General features: G+C 39.3%; 2 protein-coding genes across 2 annotated transcripts; one reads left to right on the top strand and one right to left on the bottom strand.

The window, feature by feature from the left end:
- Positions 1-859: 859 nt before the first annotated feature.
- LOC310999232 (uncharacterized protein) lies at positions 860-10,278 on the top strand (the record flags this gene model as incomplete). Its single annotated transcript, XM_083989556.1, has 8 exons — positions 860-943; positions 5,105-5,171; positions 5,259-5,384; positions 7,757-7,897; positions 8,319-8,372; positions 9,680-9,736; positions 9,833-9,937; positions 10,088-10,278. The coding sequence occupies 8 exons, from the start codon at positions 860-862 to the stop codon at positions 10,189-10,191; spliced, it is 738 nt and encodes a 245-aa protein (XP_083845682.1). The 3' UTR covers positions 10,192-10,278.
- Positions 10,279-11,308: 1,030 nt separating this feature from the next.
- On the bottom strand, positions 11,309-16,693 carry LOC310999679 (uncharacterized protein). Its single transcript, XM_083990220.1, has 11 exons — positions 16,643-16,693; positions 16,385-16,454; positions 16,137-16,182; positions 15,723-15,833; positions 15,380-15,523; positions 13,665-13,755; positions 13,445-13,479; positions 12,570-12,680; positions 12,327-12,355; positions 12,111-12,216; positions 11,309-11,906 (listed from the first exon to the last, which is right to left on the bottom strand). Exons 2-11 carry the CDS (start codon positions 16,451-16,453, stop codon positions 11,635-11,637), a joined length of 1,014 nt encoding a protein of 337 aa, XP_083846346.1. The 5' UTR covers position 16,454; positions 16,643-16,693; the 3' UTR covers positions 11,309-11,634.
- Between the last annotated feature and the right edge of the window lie 3,711 nt (positions 16,694-20,404).

Here is a 20,404-nt window from a genome sequence, read left to right as displayed (position 1 = left end):
TCAAGACTGGCTTCCCTGTCAGAAGCGGCTGAAGCCTGACATTGCCAGCACACCTGATTCAGATCCAGGCATGTCACAAGATGCACATGAAGTTGAAGATTTTTCTAGTGATCCTACAAAGCAAGACAAAAATGAGGCAGAAGCTCAAATCGAAAATTTTGATCATTTATAGCATCAACTTGAGCATAATTTAGCCTCACTCCATGCCATTCAGCAAATTCTCATGAACATGGTGTCAGTGACGATTCAGTCATGAGAAAGATTCCCTCCAAACATGTTTTAAGATGTATATAAAATCTCTAATTTGAATAATAATTTGTCTGTTTTTTCCCTCAAAAAACAGACCCTATTTTCAAGAGCAAGGGGGGAAGTGTTGGCCAGAAACAAAGTATCTGCAACAAGTCACACCAGAGGTAAGTTTCTCAGATACAAAGTAACACATTTTTTATCATGTGGGGAACAAAATACTCAACCCCATTGTGTGTGCAGAGCTATTAATTGATTGTCCTTTAAGTGATGTATGTTCTACATTTGTCAGTACAGATATTGCTGCGAAGTGAACGGCAGTCCTCTGGCCTTCCTGTGATCCTAGGAGATGAGAACACAGACTTCTTCAAGACATGCTTTGTAAGTTGTCTTTATCACTATTTTTTTAATTCCACACCACAGGATGTTCACTCTATTTAATTCTGCTCCTTATGTTACTTTGATAGCTTTAGTTTTAGTTACTTCTCTACCACTCTCTACCACTACTTTTAGTGGCTGTCTTGTGTTTCTGCCGTGGAAATTCAAGGTGACATCTGATATGTAATTTTGGTGTTATTGCTGCTATTGTTGTTAGGACTGCGAAGACCCAGACATGTCTCACACCGCCCGTGGGATCCTGACCATCGTTCCTGAGGACAGACAGGCCTCCCCTGACTCACTGCGCTTCAGTCTTCAGGTACTGCAATAATTTTGGAAGGAAGAGTTGTCATGGATGACCTTGGAAATCTTCCACATGCCAACAACTGAAGTACACCTTTGACCTCATCCAAAAGGTGCTTGGACACTTGGACATAAATCCCTAAAACCAAAAATACAATCACTCAAAAATCTTCTGATGCAATGACTGAATGTGTTCACAATGTGAATGTGACGTGACATTATGGGTCACATTGAATCCTTTACCCTTGTTGGAAAAGTGATATTTTTTTCTTGTTAGATCCTTTTTTGTGGGAGGGAACCTCATCGCCCTTTCAGACTACTAAATTGTTTTACTAAATGGTGTACAGGTATGTTCATGAGAAGAAACAACTTTCCTTTCAGCTTTTCTTTTTCCTTTTGTGTTAATGCTGACATGATTGTGGTGATACTGATTACCAGCATCAGGTTCTTTAGCCAGTTATCTCAGACTTAATATATGTTGAAAGATATATCTATTGATAGTGCAGTTCTAAACTCATCCACTAAGAATTTAAATCAGAAAGCTCTGAGCAGGTTTCAGTGGGAGTTGTCTTAAACATCATGATTACAGTTGCGCATTCAGTTGAAATAGTGATCTTATTTTACATACAAAATATGTAATATAAAAAAAAAGGTTAGTGTTTATATTACAAAGTATGTAACCATACCTGAGCCTGGACCCCATTTGTATATGTATTTGTGTTCAGAACAAAAAAGTTTAATTATTAAACTCTGTTTTCCATTCAAACTGTTGTCTGTTGTCTCTTAGTTTCAATAGCTTATCACTTTTAGTTCAGCTTACTTGAACATATCAAGGCAATCGGTTTCCTGATATTTTTCTAGTAATGTGAACTTGTAAAACTTGTAAGGATAACTTATTTTCACGAGTACTGCTTAATTAACATAACTCACAAGTTTAAGTAGTCATAATTGACATTTTATAGTCAACCTAACTAATGATTTTGAGTTAACTTCACTCAAGTTTACTGCCATTATCTGAGTTGTATAAACACAGTTATTTTCAGCTATATCACCTTAAAATGAATTAGCTACTCTACTTGGAAATTTTAAGGCAATCGGTTTCCTGACTTTTTTTAAGTAAAGTGAACTTATTACAATTTACAGTGTGTAGCCTCACATGACTTTTCTAGCTACAGTATATGAAAGAGCTCAGTCAGCAGAGCACAACAAGTACTTCCTTAGAAAAACCACATCCTTCCTTTTCAGTGAGCAAACAGAAAAAAAAGTGTCTTCATCTGTCAGCTCCTCCTCCTTCTTCTCACTCTCTCTGTGTCAAATACCTATTTAGCACATTTCATACAGTATACAGATACTTGAAGTAGGTCCTCCCATGCCTGCACGTGCAAACACTCATTTCACACATAGTTTCACATGATATTTTAGACCAGCAGTGAGAACAGGACATCCCACTTCTAACTATGTGGGTCGATTTTTACGTTAAACTGCCAAATAAAATAGCTTCTGTTTATCACCTGTTTACTTCATCACAACAACACTAACATGTTCCTGGCAAGGATTTCTTTGAAGTGTTAATCAAATGTACTAATCCTTACGGTCAAGCAACAGTAATAGTGAAACCTCAAGATAAGCATGGCCAGGTTTGCTCTAAGTCAACTCAGAGTAATTTTGTTGCTCAGTCATCTCTTGTACAGTCATCACTGTACTCCATTTGAGTGTTGCTGCTTGCGGAGAGCCACACAGGGCCGCAGAGGCAGTCCCTTTATGTCGCCGCTTCTTCAGTCTCAGTCCCCGGTTCACAGTTGACAGGAGGTCACGTGTTGTGGTCTGGTTTCTGTAAAAAGAGGCCAACAGGGCAATGAGTGGAGCACAATATGACAGCTGAGTGAGTGTCTCACTGCTCTTATTCAACAGAAGATGAAAATCTTTCAGAAGTCTAAAAGATGCTGATGGTTACACTACATTAAAAAAAAACAAGTCATGTAAAAAAAAAAAAAAAAAAAAAAAAAAGTTGTGAAGATTTAGTGTTTTTGTTTTTGGGAAAGCAAAGAAATGCAAATTAGTAATCACTGATTAAGTCAAATAGTTTTCACCCCCACAAAGGTTGCACTGGAATTTCTCAGAACCTCATCTTTCTGTTTACGGCCAGCATCATTTATTAAATGCCTGGACAATACATTTCAGTGTCATTACGTAAAATTACACAGAACCACCAGAGATGACAGTGTGTAATATAGTGTGTGTTCAGCTTATGGCCTCTCTTTCTCACTGCATCTGTGTCAGGGACCAAACAAGAGAGGCTCAAGAACACAAGGTGTAAACGTCAAAATAATGTTAGTTTATTGACAAACTCAGTTCAAATTAACAACATCAAAAGGTATTGGTTGTACAAATACAAAAATTAGGAAAAATAACAACTCTTAACGAGGACCCTATTAACTTAAACTGAGGTCTTAACTCCACAACTGAGCTAACAGACGAGACAATTAGTAGGTGGGGGTTATAAAGACACCTGCTGGCTGATAGACAATAAAAGGGAACAGACATAAACACTTTTTCCATACTGTGATTGAAACATAATGTGAACAAAGACCCCAAATGGAAACCTATGCTCAAAATAACATTCAAATCATGAAGTAAACTTAGAGCTCTTAATCAGCTCAAATGAGGAAAAGGCAGCCTCCCCTCCCACACCTCCAAGGCAGCCTCCTCCACTGCCTGCTCTGCTTCCATAAGGATGATGCCACTTCCTTTCTGGAGCCGGGGAGAGCGGCATGCAAAAGACACACAAGGTGAGTCTCAACTCAAACAAAAGAAATGTTAATCAACAGACTGTTACAGTAACTAAAATGCATGCACTCAAATTAATCAACAAAATCAATAAATGTGATGTATGAAAAGAAAAGACTGTGTCATTACTTACAGTAAGATAAAAACAAAAGAAAAATACTGAAATTAAGTGGTACCACATCGTGTTGCCACCACAATCTGACAGCACAAATATCACTGATTTCACATGCTATGTTTTATATGTTCACACTCATGATGAGATGACTAACTTTTTTAATAAGGAATTTTGATCTAATCTGTGTATTTGGTATTGTTAAAAGCAATACTCCTGTGTGTCATAAAGCTGCACACCACTTCATCAACATAAATGCCATTTCTTGGAATACTGTTTATCTCATAACAGCTTTTTGTAACAACTGCAGGGTTTTGCAGATAAATGAGTGGTTCATGATATTTTAGTAAAGCAACCTCGTAACCCAACTCTGAGAGGGAGAGTGATAGATGAAAGATAATGAGAGAGAGAGAGAGAGAGAGAGAGAGAGAGAGAGAGAGAGAGAGAGAGAGAGAGAGAGAGAGAGAGAGAGAGAGAGAGAGAGAGAGAGAGAGAGAGAATTAGATGGTTCAGAGCCGAAAGGTTGATTTAGGATGAAACGAGACAGACAGAGATCGACAGAGAGATGGTGCCTGACTGTGGAAAAAAGTGGAGGCTGGTGGAGTGCCTGTTTTTGTGCACCGAGCCCTGGGGGGTCGCGACAGAGAGACACAGACAGGATGAGAGAGTAGGACAGAGAAGTCTCAAAGGCAACGATCAAAGTGTCACAATGAGTCATCACTTCACATTTTATGAATAATCCCCTGACACACTGCTGGTCCCCTGCTCAGTCTTCATCTCAGAGGGTCCCAGGTCACATCTTGTCTCACCTCCTCCTCCACTGTAAGTACTGTAGCAAGACATTTTACAGCCTGTTGCTCTGATAAATGTTCCGTCTTGTTGATTGATAATGTTAATGTCATCTCACCTGCAGTATAGGATGTTAGGTCGGTAGAGTGTTTGGATTAGTATAATGCTAAATTTCTAAGTCTACTCGATTTACATGTGTTACATTCTTTTCAAATCTGCATTTTTTGTTTTTAATGATTAACTAAGTGTCTGTCATGACTGTAGATGTCACTTGTGTTAATCTTTTGCTGTTATCATGTTACTATTCTCTTATCTGCCAGAATAATAAATATCTTTCCTCCTTCTCCTCCTCTTCTCTCTGTGTATCCTCCTCACTCTCTCTTTTTTTACTTCCTCTTGTTTCCCTTTTCCTAGATGCAACCACTTTGTTATATCGCCCTTACTGCCCTGTGCAGCCTGTTTCTGCTCTCTTCTGTGGTTTCCATACAGTGCAATAAGTCAGAATATCATTGGCCGGTCAAAGACCCCTCACTATGCTGTGAAAAGTGCCCACCAGGTACGATGGCGTTTTTTTTTTTCATCTTGATACATCTAACAGTTGTGATGTAGGTTGTAACAGGTCATATTTCCTGGTGTGTTACAGGTCAGAAAATGAAATCGCGTTCAGAAAACACTTGTAACATTCTCTGTGAGCCATGCAAGGGGGACCGATACTCAGAATCTGACAACGTGGATATGTATTGCAGTATCTGCACATCTTGCCTACAATGTGAGTAATTGTCTTTTGGGCTGTACATGAGAGATCTGAAGCGTGTTACGGTCTACTTCAAACATATAACAGGGACAGTTTTGGTAATAGGAGTGATATAAATGCAGTGCGTGTGGTGTATGGCCACAGAATTTGCTTTAAAGGGGTGATTACTTTTTCCTTAATGTTGCCAGTTTGTGCTCTTCGATAAAAGTTGAAGAAGAATGCTGGAAATCTTCAGAAACTGAAGTGAATCAGAGAGCAGTACATAGCAATGAAGACCAGATGAGATATGACCTAAATATTTTTTGATTACATAATACTATAAAAACATGTTGTATTTACCCCCCACCCCCCTGCATCTGCCTTTTGAGGATCATGTGTGAGTGAGTCATCACTTCTCTGTGATCGTGACCAACAACTTCGACCAGTTACAGCACAAAACCTTAAAGAAGACACACTTAGCTGTTAGTCAACTCTGTCTGTACATCATGATTTCAGAGAAGTTTGCCCATAGAAACCTCATATGTTAGGGGGATTTCCCTCTCTGTCTGTGATGGTGGGATATAGTCAGAAAGAGATGAACAAGAGGAGGGGAGGGACGGTCTAAGAAACCCTGAGTGAACCCAGGTCTGGAGGGGGGTTTAGCAGGGTGGGATTCTTCATCAGACATGATAGCATCAGCAGCACAACCCACCAACGGTGGCAACGACAGGAGGAGGTTCAAAAAGTAGACCATCGTCATGTCAGTGGAAAAAAATGAAAAACACAGAAAAGTGGTAAACATCGGAAAGAGCAGCAGACACCAAAAGACACTTGTTATTACTCAGGTCTCTGCTGTGCTACAGGTGAGCAAAAACAGACTGTTATGCTTATTCTTAAATGTCACTGTGGAAAACGGTGAAGAGAGAACACACAGAAGCGAGTCTGAATTATGGGTGCATGAATATTTTAGCATTTACGTTGACTTTTACTCTTTATGTACTGACTGGGGTTACAGTGCATCTGTAAACAGACCTTTAAAATCTGGCAATACAGTACGTGCAGAAACCTTTGTGAGCCGTCGTTGTACAGTTATCTTTTTTTAGAATCTTAAAACTCTTATTTAGAATCTAGGGTGATGAAGGTGGGCGTTCAAAATGTCAATAACAAGGCAGTCCTACATATGTCGACGCTTTAAACTGAAAAAAGGGGATGGAAATTTATTCAGGTGGAAGTTATTCAACCCACACAATAATCTCACACACTTATGCAATACAACTGTTTTCTCTCCAGTTGGTCTTTGGTCGTTTGTCAGGGAGCTACAGTATCATTTACAAGGATATGGATCAAAGAGAGCACCATGCCAAATATTATAAACTTTGCTACTCATATTATACCGTACAGTTGCATTTTCTGTCCTTGACATCACTTCAGTTATTGCCCTTAATCTGCCATCAGCCATAAATGTTATGTTACTTTTTCATTTGATTGCATAACACAATGCTGTAATCTTAGAAAAATCCTCTGAAATAGTTTTTTCCTCATCTTATTGTAATGGATTATCATGGGACAACAGGGTGGGGGGAGCAACTTGCTCAAGTCCACCAACTGAACCCGATTGAGCTGGACTCAGTGACCTGAACTGTGACCTCTCGCCTCGCAGTGAGGCCGAACAAGCTAAAACAAAATCAACATAAATCACCAGTTGTAACATTAAATTCACTTCACTTGCAGTTTTCTTTTAAGTTTTACATTTTTAACAGTGCTTGTGAGGACATTTTTTGTTTCCAGTGTTGTGAAATAGTCGGGTATAGCTGAGGAAAGAAGTCGTCTGAGATTGCGATTGATTTTTTACCTGATAACATCAGTTAATGTAAAAACTACTCAGATATAAAGTCTATCTGAACTTTGACCGCAAATGACATTAAATTTGACATCTTCATGATTTTCATTGTCTTAGTTTTATTACATTTCCTAACATTAGTTTCATGAAAACAAATGAGAAGTGATGACTCAGTATCAGTGGAACTCATATGAGTAGTTTTCTGTTAGCTAATTTGTAAGATCACAATGAGGTGTGCACATTAAAGCATCCTGTTAGGATGAAACTGTTTAATCAAAATGAAATACTGCTTTCACTGAGACATAACAGTTCCGTCTGACTCTAAAGAAATGGTATCATAAAGTGATAATAAAACTGTCTTATGACTTAAAACTAGACCCTTTACCTGCCATGCCCAATTTGTGAGTCATTTCACATTTTCTGATATATGTCATGTTTGAACGTCAACCTTTGTGTGTGTATGTGTGTGTGTGTGTGTGTGATGCTCATAAACATACTCAGAGTTATGATTATGCTTCTCATAATGACAGCTGTTTTTTTAATTATTATTATTTTGTTGTGTTTACAGCAAACATGGAGTACAAGTCAAACTGCACTGCCACTCATAACGCAGTGTGCAGATGTAAAGCTGGCTACAGATGCAAAGACCAATCTTGCACCGCGTGTGAGACAGACGCCATCAGACCCGCACTCCCTACATCCACTACAAGTAAGCCACGCCCTCCTTCCACATAGACCTGTTGAAATAGTGAAAAACCTTTTGAGCGCTTTCTGCATTACTGACACATTTTACACAAGTTAAACCTGGGTTTCTCTGTTCACAATGTGCTCCATCAATCTCAACATTCAAATACATTTTCACACTCTGAATATGGAAAACACTGGGAAACTACACACACATCACTGGGCAAAAGTGAAAAACAACACGCACATCCTCTTGCCCAGTTTTGGGTGGGTGCTGGACCAAATAAGAATTACATGTAAAATGAGGAAAGTCTGAAACACTAAAGGAGCTCCAATGCAAGTATAATTTATTCACACATGACGTTTCGAGCCCAAACTTTACTCATTTTACATGTGTGCATCACTAGCGCAAACATAGTAACATTTTTTTCCCTCTGTTTTTACAGCAAACATGGAACCCAAGACACGCCAGTCACGTACATCTCCTCCATCCACTACAAGTAAGATAACACCCAAATTAGACCTGCTAAAACAGAAAAAACACACTTGCTCTTGCATTTACACAAGTTAAATTTTATCTTTCCTGGTGGGTGGTCGGCTGCTTAACATTAACAGTGCATTTGCTCTGCACAAATGCACTATTTCCGTCAATCTGCCCCTTCAAATCAATTTTCATACAGATGTTAGAAAGAGACAAACTCTAATTAAAAAAAAAGAAGTCTAGATAGGGAGAACTCTAGGAAACTAAGTTTACGCCAAGATGTTATCCTAGAAGTAACCATATGACAATAAACTGTTTCATTAAGCCTTTTGGTTCAGCATCTGTTGCACCACAACCACCATCCGACTTGGGTGTGGTCTGAGATGCGGTCTCTTGCTCTCATAACCTCACATTACCCTGCTTTTGGTGTGCTGGCTGAGCTGGTCGCTGAAGAAGGGCAGCCACACTACAGTATTAGTGTTACACCATTTAACTTATCCCATTCAGCAACGTGAATTGTGCAATTTTGTTCACTCAAACACGTATAACAGAGTAATTTTATTTCTTGTTCATCAAAAAATTGCTTTTACGAACTATTCTGATTTGATTTTCTGATGATAAAATTGTCTTGTTTCATAAAATGTCAATGACAATGTCAACTTTATAGCACATTTCATATGACGAGCATAAACTCAATGTGCTTCAAAGACAGAAATAATAATTCATTGCACCTATCTGCAACCATGGCAACACAATACTAACCACACACAACACTGTGACCATGGCAACATGTCCTGTAGCAGCAGTCTACAGTTTTCCTGAATGGTTGCTGAGCTGAAATGCTGGATGCCATACTGATGTAGCCAGTAAAAATAACACAAACACATGCTGGTGTAACGGATGTGCACTCACTCCACCCATAAAGGACATGCTAACCAACTTGCCAAGCGGTTAACAATCTCTTGGCGAAGCGGTTAGCATCGTCACCAGCCGTGCAGGAGACCAGGGTTCGAACTCCACCTAGGGCAGGCCATGAGAAACACAACGCAGAGGGCCAGATACGAACATTGGCTACACTGGTACACCCCTCACGTGTTCCCACCTCATTAAAACAACTGTTTGTTTACACTAAAGTATCCACAGAGACCTGACCCACGCACACACACAAGGTGACACAAGTTAATCATCAATCGTGTTAGGATAATTATAAATCCTAATGTCGGTCAGAGTGTATAGTTGGAGCTCTCTGTCTAATTTAAACCATGAACAGGTGAACTATTAATGCCCCACTGAGCTCATACATTTTTTTTCATCTTGTCCTTTCAGCCTCCACACCTAAAGCCGTCTCAACAACCGTGACACCATATACTAAGCCAATGAAAGGTAAAGTCAGCTAATGGTTGTGTTCTGATGAAATGATTGAACTCTTTCGCCCGTGTTATTGCATTTTCCAAATGTCTCTCTCACACATTCGTACAGATACTATCTGGTTCCTGGTGATAATTGCCCTCCTGTGTACCGGGATTGCACTCGCTCTTGCAACAAAACTCAAACCCTTCCTGCGCTGGATCAGATCCAAGCATGGTAAGCTTGCCAAGCCATAACCCTGCACCCTAAAAATTCAGGCAGTATACTGAGCATAATCACCACTGTCATCTTTCTTTTTGTGTGTGTGTGTGCATAAATTTATGTTTTGATATCTAATTCTAAATCTTCAAAAATCTTGTTGCACAGGCTACTTTCTGGCTGTGAAAGAAACACCAAGCCCTGTGGATGAGGAGGTATCCAAACCTGTTCAGGAAGTGTGTGGGAAATGTGACCAACCTATTGATGTGTGAGCTAAAGACCAGCTGCGTGCCGAGACTGAAGTTGGACGAAGAAGACGACAAGAAGTCAAGAGGACATTTAGTGACATAAAATCATTAAAAACAACAACTAAATGGGGGGGTCAACACTCCAGTCAACTGGGACCACAGAGGATGTACTTAAAGGGATAGTTCACCCAAAATTGAAATGTCACTCATTACAGTATCTACTCACCCTCATGTCGACTAAGGGCTGGGAGAAGTTTCAGAGTTATCTGTGGCTTCTCTGAGTTACAGGGGGTCTCGGCGTCCATATAACGGTTGCAAAAGGATACCAACTGTCTTCGTAACAAAAAGACACTAAGTCTATATTTCAAGTTTGTTTTGTAGCGGAAGCTTCTCAAAGCGGGAAGAGGAGCTTCCGCTACAAACAAGCTTGAAAAATAGACTTATTTAATTTTTTTCGGGACAATTTCGCATTTTGGGGCTTCAATACAAGACAGACATTACATACGAGCAGCATGGAGGTATTTGGATGTTTTTTGGTGTGTCTTTTTGTTACGAAGACAGTTATCCATTTGCAACTGTTATATGGACATGCACTGCTACGCCGAGACCCCCTGTAACTCAGAGAAGCCACGGATAACTCTGAAACTTCTCCCAGCCCTTAGTCGACTTGAGGGTGAGTAGCCTAGATAATGAGTGAAATTTCAATTTTGGGTGAACTATCCCTTTAATGCTTCAGGAATGATACAGTTTCCTGAGAGGAAATATGACTGTTTTACATCTGTGACGTTGATCTGATGGAAAAAATTACTATTACAAAGGGTATAAAAACATAGAGAAAAAGAATGTGGAAGAAAATGAAAATATGGAGAGGGACATATCCAGGAGTTAGAAATTGTGCACTGTGTTGCTAAAAGGTGGTATGTACTATGGTACACAAAAGTAAAAGATATTTCACATCTTTACATTTCTATGTATATATAATGTAAATAAATATATATATATGTATAATATATATATAAATTGACTTTTTGCTGCTGCTTTGTAGTTCAAGGATACATTCATAGCCATGAATATTTTGTAATAACTATTTTTCTTCATTCAAATTAAAATTTCATTGTAAATAAACTGCCTCATATTTATGCAAAACATTAAAACAATCAGGTCTTATATTTTACAGTGATTTTTATCAAATAGTATTTACAGGATTTATTAAATTACAACATGGAAAAATAAATCAATCCCCGGCTTTTCATCACAGAATTAAAGTCTCTGGTTCTTACCAACCACAAGTTTCCCAGAAACTGCAGGAAATAATAACACCATAGAGCATTGTAATCTTCACAGTTTGCCAGAGGAAGATGTAATATGCTCCGTGCTCATCTGTAGTTTAACAGTTTTATAATCCCTTCCTTTAAAAGGATGCGTTTAAAGGTCATAGTCGTAACCATCTGGGAATTCTGCTATGTATCATAGCTCTTCCTCTTTGGACACATGGCAGTCCTTCCCTTGTTCTTGGGAGGGGAAGAAGATGCTGTCAATCTCTTCGCTCCTCTCTTCCTCCGAGAGATGAATACTGGGAGAGGAGGTGGGATGACACACATGACAATCTCTTTCTTCCTCTTCTTCACTTCCCACTGTCTCAGCTATCTTCCCTCCTTCGATTGTTGAACCAACATGCCCTGTAAACTGGCTGAGGAAGCTCAAGATGACTGTCCCTGGATTGTGGAGATGGACCGGACCTACAGACATCAACGAGAAAGGAGGCACACAGACAAATGTTTTAGTTAACCTGCTATACCAACATATAGTTCATAGCGTCGACACAACAACGATTCATAACACAAACCAAGATGCATCTTTCACTTCATAAAAAAAACTTCGAAATGACCCCAAAAGGTCAGTCAGCTATTTCACATGAAAGTTGTCATTTCATTCATCAGTACCTAGATTGGCTGCTGACAGACATGGTGGCTGCTGCTTTGCACTGAATGAGTCTCTGGGGAACTGATGACTTGGCTCCTTTGACTTGTGAGAAGCATCTAGCCTTTCCTAAAGAAGAACATGTCCATCAGTGTAGAGAAAACAAAGTCATAGTAGAGAAATGATTCCTTGTGTGTAAATAATGCTAGAATGAGCACCGGGGTCCTTTAGATACTTACCTCATTAGGCCTATACAACTTTGCAATAGCTGAAAAAGAGTAAATTAAATAATAAGTCACAGTTATTGATTTCTTTACACTATAAATGATGATTCAACACAACTATGATTCACATAAGTATAGGAGAGCTGATGACAAACCAGTGATCACAGTCAAAATACACCTCTGATGTCAAATGTTTCGTTGTTTCCAAGAAATCATGCAACCAACCGAACTCTGTCCTGGATGTAAATGCAATCTTACCTTGCTTGAAACATGTTTCATCTCCTGGGCGACAGAGGCAGAACAGAATAATGAGGGTCAAACATCCCAAAATAACCACAGGACACAAGATGGCTGTCAGGTGGCCGCTGACTGAAAGAAAGACAGAAACAAGAATGAAGAGTTTATAGTAACACTCACATCTCTGCAAGGCTCGGGCACAGCAATGATTTTATCCAAATGGTCATTCTCACAATAACAGTGCTGATATGCTGATGTGAAACACATGTGCCTGTGTTGTTTAGCCCATCATCATGCTAACATAATAATCAAGGCAAGTCAGTCCATATGAACACATTTGAATTCTGACCTGAAGATGGTGCTACTGCTAAAGAAAATATATCAAAGAAACGACAACTATTCAACATGAATGTTGAGGAAGCTCAAAGAGGGGCAACAGCAGCAGCAGCAGCTAGCTGTGGCACATCCTGTGGCACTTCCTGTGGCAACCTAAGATGCCAGTGACTTGCAACAGCACCTGCCATCGCTGCAGAGGAGATGTTACTGACATGCCACCATCTGCTTTGTGAGCCTCACGGTGCTAAAGAGATGCTAAAGTTTAGAACATATATTCTCGCCATCTGCAACATGGCACATTTCTATTTCGCTGCCACCCATGGGCAACCTGTGGGTTATTTTTGGAGAGAGTATGATCTTATGCAGGGTAGTTAAATCGGTTTCACTGCAAGTGGTGGTTTGACTGATAAGTGTTAAGTTGCATTGCCTCTAGTGGTAGCGTGCTGTTTGTCAACTTTCAGAGGGCACTATAGGTCGATCAAACACCTCATAGTTCATCACTGTGTCTCAAACATACTGACATTAAATTTTCCCCCAACACTCATACAGTACACACTCACCTGCACTCGGTGTCGGAGGGACTGGCTTCTGGCATCTGTGTCAGATACAGGTGCAGTGTTAAGAAAGTTGACTACCTCGAATATAGAACAAAAACTGGTTGTGGTGTCTGAACCAAATGCTAAAGTAATCATAATATAATAAGGCAACGTGGGAGTTAAAACTCCACTCTGTCTGTGGTCTGTTGTGTAGCTACTGTATCTCAGGAAGTCAGCGACTCACTCAGGAAGTTGACAGGGTGTGCTTGAAGTGCTGGCTGAGGTTCTGGTATGTCCTGAAAGTAGGGAAGGCCTCTTCGTAACATTTGCTGCCACTGGAGAATGAAAATATCACAGGTTTGGTTTCAGATTCTGAAGGACAAAGTTATGTAAACCCAAACCAAAACTACTGGCATGTCTCAGCATTGGTAACATCCTGGCAGTAACAGATCATACACAGGTGCGTGAGAAAAGTCTGTGGGCATGGAGAGAGTCAGTATAGATTTGCTCTTGTTATGATGCCAAGACAAACCAATCTCAAACAATTAGAGGAGGTTCTGATTCATTTCAAGTACATGTGCTGTGTGAGGGAGATTTTTCTGCCACAGAAAGATCATATCATCATGTCTGACTGTAAAACAAAATCTCTGACTGGACGACTATGCCTTTTCTCCCTCTGTTTTGAGATATTGACGCTTCAGGATTTCAAATTTGCCAAAAGGTTCAAAAATTAGCTTTTGTCCAGTTTTTGAGATACATTTTTTAGACCTTGCTAATTTTTAACCAGATGATGGATTTTAGTCATCGAACATCTGGTCATCAGAGAAAAAAACAAATGTTATACACTCAACTTCAATTCCCTCTAAGACGCCCTGTGTCTGCAGATGAGTATCTGAGGATTTGTAACATAAAGCTGCTTAATTGTTTTGTTTCTACTGGTTTTAACCCTCTGATCTGTTGGTTACGGACACCACTGTCAGTCAAAACCTCCTGAACATATAACTCATAACTCATAAGTTATTAGAGAGGCAATCGAACACTCAGCACCCAACATCTCGTGTGCTGCAGGCCAGTAGCATTGGTGACATACTGACTACAAATCTGAAATTGTTTATTCAGGCTTTGAACAGTCATAATCTGTCTGTTTCTTTGACGTTATAATTCAGCTCGAGCAGCAAAAAACTTGTAAATAACATCTGGAGTCGAACACAAATCTTAGATTATAAATGGAGCCTGTTCCAGCAGCCCTTTCCCAACATCCCACTTTAATGACTAACAGGACTCAAAAGACAAACAAAAAGTGTTTGAAGAGGATTTTCCAAAAGGTGGCAAGATAAATGCTGTTTTTATTAAAGGCTTACAATTGATCAATAAAGCATTGTTAAATCATCTCTTAACAAATATTGATAAATCGTGCCTTATCAGTGATAAGTGGTCTTTTTTTTGGAGAGGGTAAGAGTTTTAGACAGTCTTCTAAATAATCTAAACAATGTCACCCCACAGCTGATCTCAAACCATTTCTTTCAATATACATTTACAGTTCGGGAGATTTTTAATGTTTCATTATTTCCTATGATTGATATTAATGGTGAACATACTGATCTGACAGGGACAGGAGACAAATATTCTTCTATGTACTTATCTAGAACTAAAACTATATAAGTATAATTAAGTAATATTAGTAATTTTGGTTGATTGTCACTTTGTTAATGCTGTGATGGTTTCTCGGACTGTTTACCTCACTGAGGGGGGAGCCCCCTAAGATCAGAGTGGAGCCTATCAACATTTTTGATTAATGTCACGTGTAATTAACACGTGTAACATCTTTGGTATCATTGTTGGTCATCCTCTTACAGTGGGTGAAATCCCTTTAGAAGCACATTTGTGTTTATTACAAGGCCCCCTGCTGGCTGAACCCTGTCTAATCAGAGTTTGGAAACTGCACTGCTTGGTATTTACCAGTTGAGGGCGTTTCTGGGACACAGGATCTACAGTTGTCTTCAGTAGAGAAAGGGACCTTGTCGATGCATCTGAAACCAGCCTCACAGACGCACTTCAAATCACAAGTACTGCTGCAGCTCCGAACCACCTTTAGATGATAATCTAAGACAGAGGACAACAGTGGAGACCGTAGTTATTTAACAGCAGAAGTTCATTTCAAGATATGAAAAGGTATCCTTGTTGTTTTAATCTATATTTCCACTTGATTAAAGAAACCCAAAGTTCACTGCCATCATTTCAGTCCTGACAGGGAAGGGTGAAATTGGTAAGTTAGTAAAAAAATGACTCATAGTTTCTTTACCTGCCCTGCAGTCTCCAAAGCAGCGATGGCAGCTGTCTTCGATGTTCCAGTCATTTGTGAAGGTGCCAGCAGGACAGGGCTCACACTCTGCACTAGACTTTTGAAACTCACCTGACAGCAGAAAGAAACAAATGAGAGCAACCGGATGACAAGAGGAGCAGAGACCGCCTGCTCCTCTAGGACTGCATATCAATGAAGGATGTGGTCATATGGCATGCAATATGCGTCATTTTTGATCAATGCAGACACAGAGACGTGCAAAGAGAGAGAGAAAAAAAGGCACAGAGGAAGAACTATAAAGTAATTTCCAAATACCAGTCAGTACTGATTCATTAATTGCAGTCATAGCCAGATTTGGAACATACAGGAAAACTAGATGCAGAAATAAAAGCTTATGTATCCTGAGTTTCTTACCTGGAGGGCACAAATGTTTGTCATTGTCAGAATAAGACCTCTTAGTCTGTTTATGGATTGATAGAGATATAAATTAAACACTATAATAATTCAGCAAAGTCCTGAATAACTTAACACACAGGTCATGTTAACACATTTTAGCCTTTAAGTTATTTCTCATTCTTCAAAAGCAAACAAGCAAAGGTCTCGGTTTCCTGTAGCTATTCGATGATTTATGTAGATAAAGTGAAGAGGAAGGGCTTTGTTACCAGTGGAGAAGTGAGCACTAACTGTGCAGACAACATCAGGGCAATCACGAGGTATTGCACAAGTCCCATTCTGTCAAGAAAAACGTGGAGCAAATGGCAGATATAAAACACCACTTTGGAAGGTGGGGCACATTATGTTATGTTCACGACACACAACAACAAAACATCACATTTGATAAATAAGGTTACATTCAAACTAAAGGGTGGAAATTTAACAAAAGAAGAGGTTAAAAAAAAACTGCCAAATATTAGGCCTACCTTCAATATCATGCGTCTTTTGTTCTCCTCCAAATGTTTTGTTAACTTCCTCTATTGTAACTCTCTCTTTCTCTCTCTCTTTGTCTTCTCATACACTCTGCCCATCCTCTGTGTCACTGTTTCCTTACCTGGTTACATCTTCCTGTCTTCCGGTCTCCCCCGCCTACTGCTCTCTTATCAACGTACTGCTGTCCTGTCTACACCTCTACAGCTCTCGCACACAGACCCATCCACACTGTGACTAATGTTTCTGCATCAAAGCCTCATCACTTTCCGTGCAAACTGTCACATCTGACGGAGAATGAAGAGAAAGACTCAAATGTTCTCAGTTTAGTGAACGTGTGTCAACAACAGGATGAGGGAGTAGATCTTTTTGATAGCGGCGGTGACAAATTCTCCCACAGCAGTTACAATATATTTCAGTCATGTTTGATTGATTTTCTTAGATTTCCTTCTGACTGTTATTGTTTTCTCACACAATGTTTTTTAGCAGAATCTGAAGGTCAATTACTGTAAAGAGTTTGTCCAATTTAAAACAAATTCCTATATAGAAATCTGGCCATGCAGAAAGTCATACATTAAAGAAGTATTGAGATCCATTCAATTATGTCAAAAATACTCCCAATAATCCTAATTGACAGTACAATTAATTGCTACTGCTCATGAAAGTATTATGTGTTAAATGCACTAAAGTATCAGAGTAATACAATGAGGAGATTAGAGAGCCAACAAAAAAACCCTCTGCTTCAGAGATAAACATCTCTGAAGCGAAGCAGGTCTTTGTGGGATTCAAACCTGTGCTGCCGCAGCCTTGCTATTGGCTACAATTTGCAGGAGCACAAGTTGTTTTTTTCTGCGAGCACCGCACGAACAAAACTTCACTCATCTCCATCTCCTCTTTTTCTTCTTTGTAATTTGGTTTAGTCAACTCTTTAATTAGCGATTGAAACATATCATTGTGCGTTTTACAAACAAGCACACACACCATCTTGTTGCTCAGTTGCATCTTTTATTTTTTCATTCTCTCTTGACATGTTACATACTGTTGCTCTGCATTGAAGCCTTTTTTTTTTTAGCCGAAATTACTATGTCTTGATGTTTAAAGCTGCAAAGTCGCACATCTGGAGAACTCCATCAATAACCAGGATTATCATCAAAATGTTTGTGTGAGGCCAAAAATGATCAAAAATAAGAAGTGACAAAAAGAAAGAAAGAAAAACCATACACACACGCTACATTACTGTAATTACAGTGAAAAGCTTCACAGATCAATCTGGTCATTGTATCTTAATTGAAAAGCAGTTCAGGTGTGTGACTGTGGACATTCTCATTCTTTTGCAGTCTTTAAACACAAGTATATATTTCAAAGCTATAATTCCTTTATACATATAATATCAAAGCCATCATACAGTCATTTTTGCTAAAGCATTTGCATTTCAATAGATCATATTTTTTACTTGAGTTATTTTTAAATTGACTTTACTTGGCAACCACGTACACTCATAAAGAAAGTACCTATGGAAAAAAGAGTTCCATTGTTATCTGATTTATATACTCACATTTTGTAGGTGTGATTGTCAAAAGACAGCTCAGTCTGACATTTTACTCACTTGGACATACTGGCGATATCAAATTAGTCTTGTTAAGTTTCAAACTTCTTCATGTTGTACATTTGCCCCAGTAAAAGTCTTCTTTTTAAAAACACTCACTGTACATAACACTCAAAAACATACACACTGGCACATGCATACATAGACTCAGATAAATTCACTCAGTGCATGAAAGTAAAACTATACAAAGGGAAATGATGTGTTTTATGTCACACACAATATATCTCTGACATCTGCGTCCTGCATTCAAATTGTAGTGAAACGCTGAAATCAGCATCCAGCTGATTCCACCAGCCACACATGCATCCTCCTGGTTTTTATTACTGTAACCGTGAGTGTTGAAGAGTGAGTTGCAGTACAAGAAATAAGAGTCACCGGGTTCAATCACACATGAGGAGCTACAGTCAGGACTATATTTAGACAACAGTATCTGATAACAGTGATGATTGGCAGGGGGGTGTTCCCCCTGACAGTGACAATTTCCAGCAGTGTCCTCACACGTTTCAGTGTAGCAGTGTGTCTGAGTTACACTTTATTTTGAAATGTGACCAGAAAATGAGGTATGTGTTTATGTTAATTTATTATTCTAGTACCTCACCTGCGATGTGTAAAAGATGAGGAAATATGAACAGAAGGAATATAGTATATCCTATTACAAGAGTGTTGATATTTTTTCTTACATGTTTTACAAGTACTAGTGCTGATTGTTTCATATAGTACATTTTTGCTTTGCTCTTCCTCTCTATGTGCAAACGTTTATAGGCTCAAAAATAGGTTTAGTTTATATACATCAAGCACCTTGGTGAAATAGCTTCGGCAGCTATATTTAGTCATTCTGGGTTTTTTTCAGCAAGTTCCTGTTGATTCACAATATGACCATGTTAATTTAGTTTTTGGCACAAACTGGCTGACGTATTGTTCTTTCACCATCTTTAAAATGATTTCATCATGCAGCTCTCTGTTCTAACAATATAGGACCTTCGCACTATACTAAGCATTACTGCTGAAAATAAGATACGTCATTAACAGCTCCTACCTGACTTCACCACAAAGTAATGTCTTGTTTGAGCGTCGGTGTTACAAAATGTAGAGCAAAAGTGACTTCAGATCAGCCACCGCACATGTCTCTGCACTGCACCGACAAGATCCTTCACTGCTACTCTGGGTTTCTCATGCAGCACCATTTAAAGAAAAAACCTCAGACAATCTTGTCCGTGATGTTCAATGCATTTAAAATGTTGTTTTTTTTGTTATGAGTTGCTTTAAATGACCCTGTTTCTGTTCCCAGTTTCCTTAGAAAGGCTTCATCTGGCTCAGCTTTGTTATGTTGCAATCTCACTTCCATCAATTACCGCTGAGAGGTTGATGCAGGTGCTTATTCTAGGATGGATTTCTCTGTGGGAGAGAGTTGTAATGTAGGTGTGCTTCGCTCATCCCAAGACTGACGCCTTAATGGCTCCAGTACTCACTGCCAATGCTGTAGGTGCTGCTGTAATGAGTTACCTCCGCCAAGGAGATTATGTTTTCACCCGTGTCTGTTTATTTCTGCCAGAGCTTGAATTTTAATTTCATGTTTGTTGTTGCACACTGGAGGTCTGCGCTCTCCGAATGCCATTCTAGTTTTAACTTTGTTGGAAACATTGTGAGAGATCATGAGCTATTTCCGGCCATTTATTCAAAGATTCATTGCAACATTTTCCTCTAGGTCAGCCAGGAAAAGCACAAAGCACATCAGCAACAGACAACACGGTCAAACTATTTGAATCCAGGCGGGTGACCACAGTATAATGATGTCGTTTGACCATGGAGATCAAAACGTTCTTTTCAACATCATACCCAACAATACTGGCCAGAGGCACAAGGCATCTTGGTTGGCGTGCAGAGACACAACCCTGCTGCTCCAGTTTACACACAGCTAATGTTTTGGTTATTTTTATCATTTTTCCTCTTAATGTTTTGCTAAATGAAGCACAGATGTTATGACTTATTGATGACTTTAGCTTCACTTTGCCCATAGAGTACTACAGATACCAAGTGAGCCAATCTGCGACTGCGAGGCAGTAAAATGCTGAATCATGACATCATATCAGACTTTAAAGGCTCAAACTCATATTTGACGCTCATCGGTGCACTTTTTCATGTATCAGTGCCA

The sequence above is a fragment of the Trachurus trachurus genome (assembly GCF_905171665.1).
Source record: "Trachurus trachurus genome assembly, chromosome: 16".
In the NCBI taxonomy this organism is placed as follows: domain Eukaryota; kingdom Metazoa; phylum Chordata; class Actinopteri; order Carangiformes; family Carangidae; genus Trachurus; species Trachurus trachurus.
This window is presented reverse-complemented; position numbering and strand designations above follow the sequence as displayed.

Coding starts and splice junctions, on each gene's coding strand:
- LOC310999679 (XM_083990220.1), bottom strand. CDS start 16,453: ATGGGACTTGTGCAATACCTCGTGATTGCCCTGATGTTGTCTGCACAG. Junction 16,183..16,384: donor TAGTGCTCACTTCTCCACTG/GTAACAAAGCCC, acceptor ATCCATAAACAG/ACTAAGAGGTCTTATTCTGA. Junction 12,356..12,569: donor TGAAACATGTTTCAAGCAAG/GTAAGATTGCAT, acceptor ACTCTTTTTCAG/CTATTGCAAAGTTGTATAGG.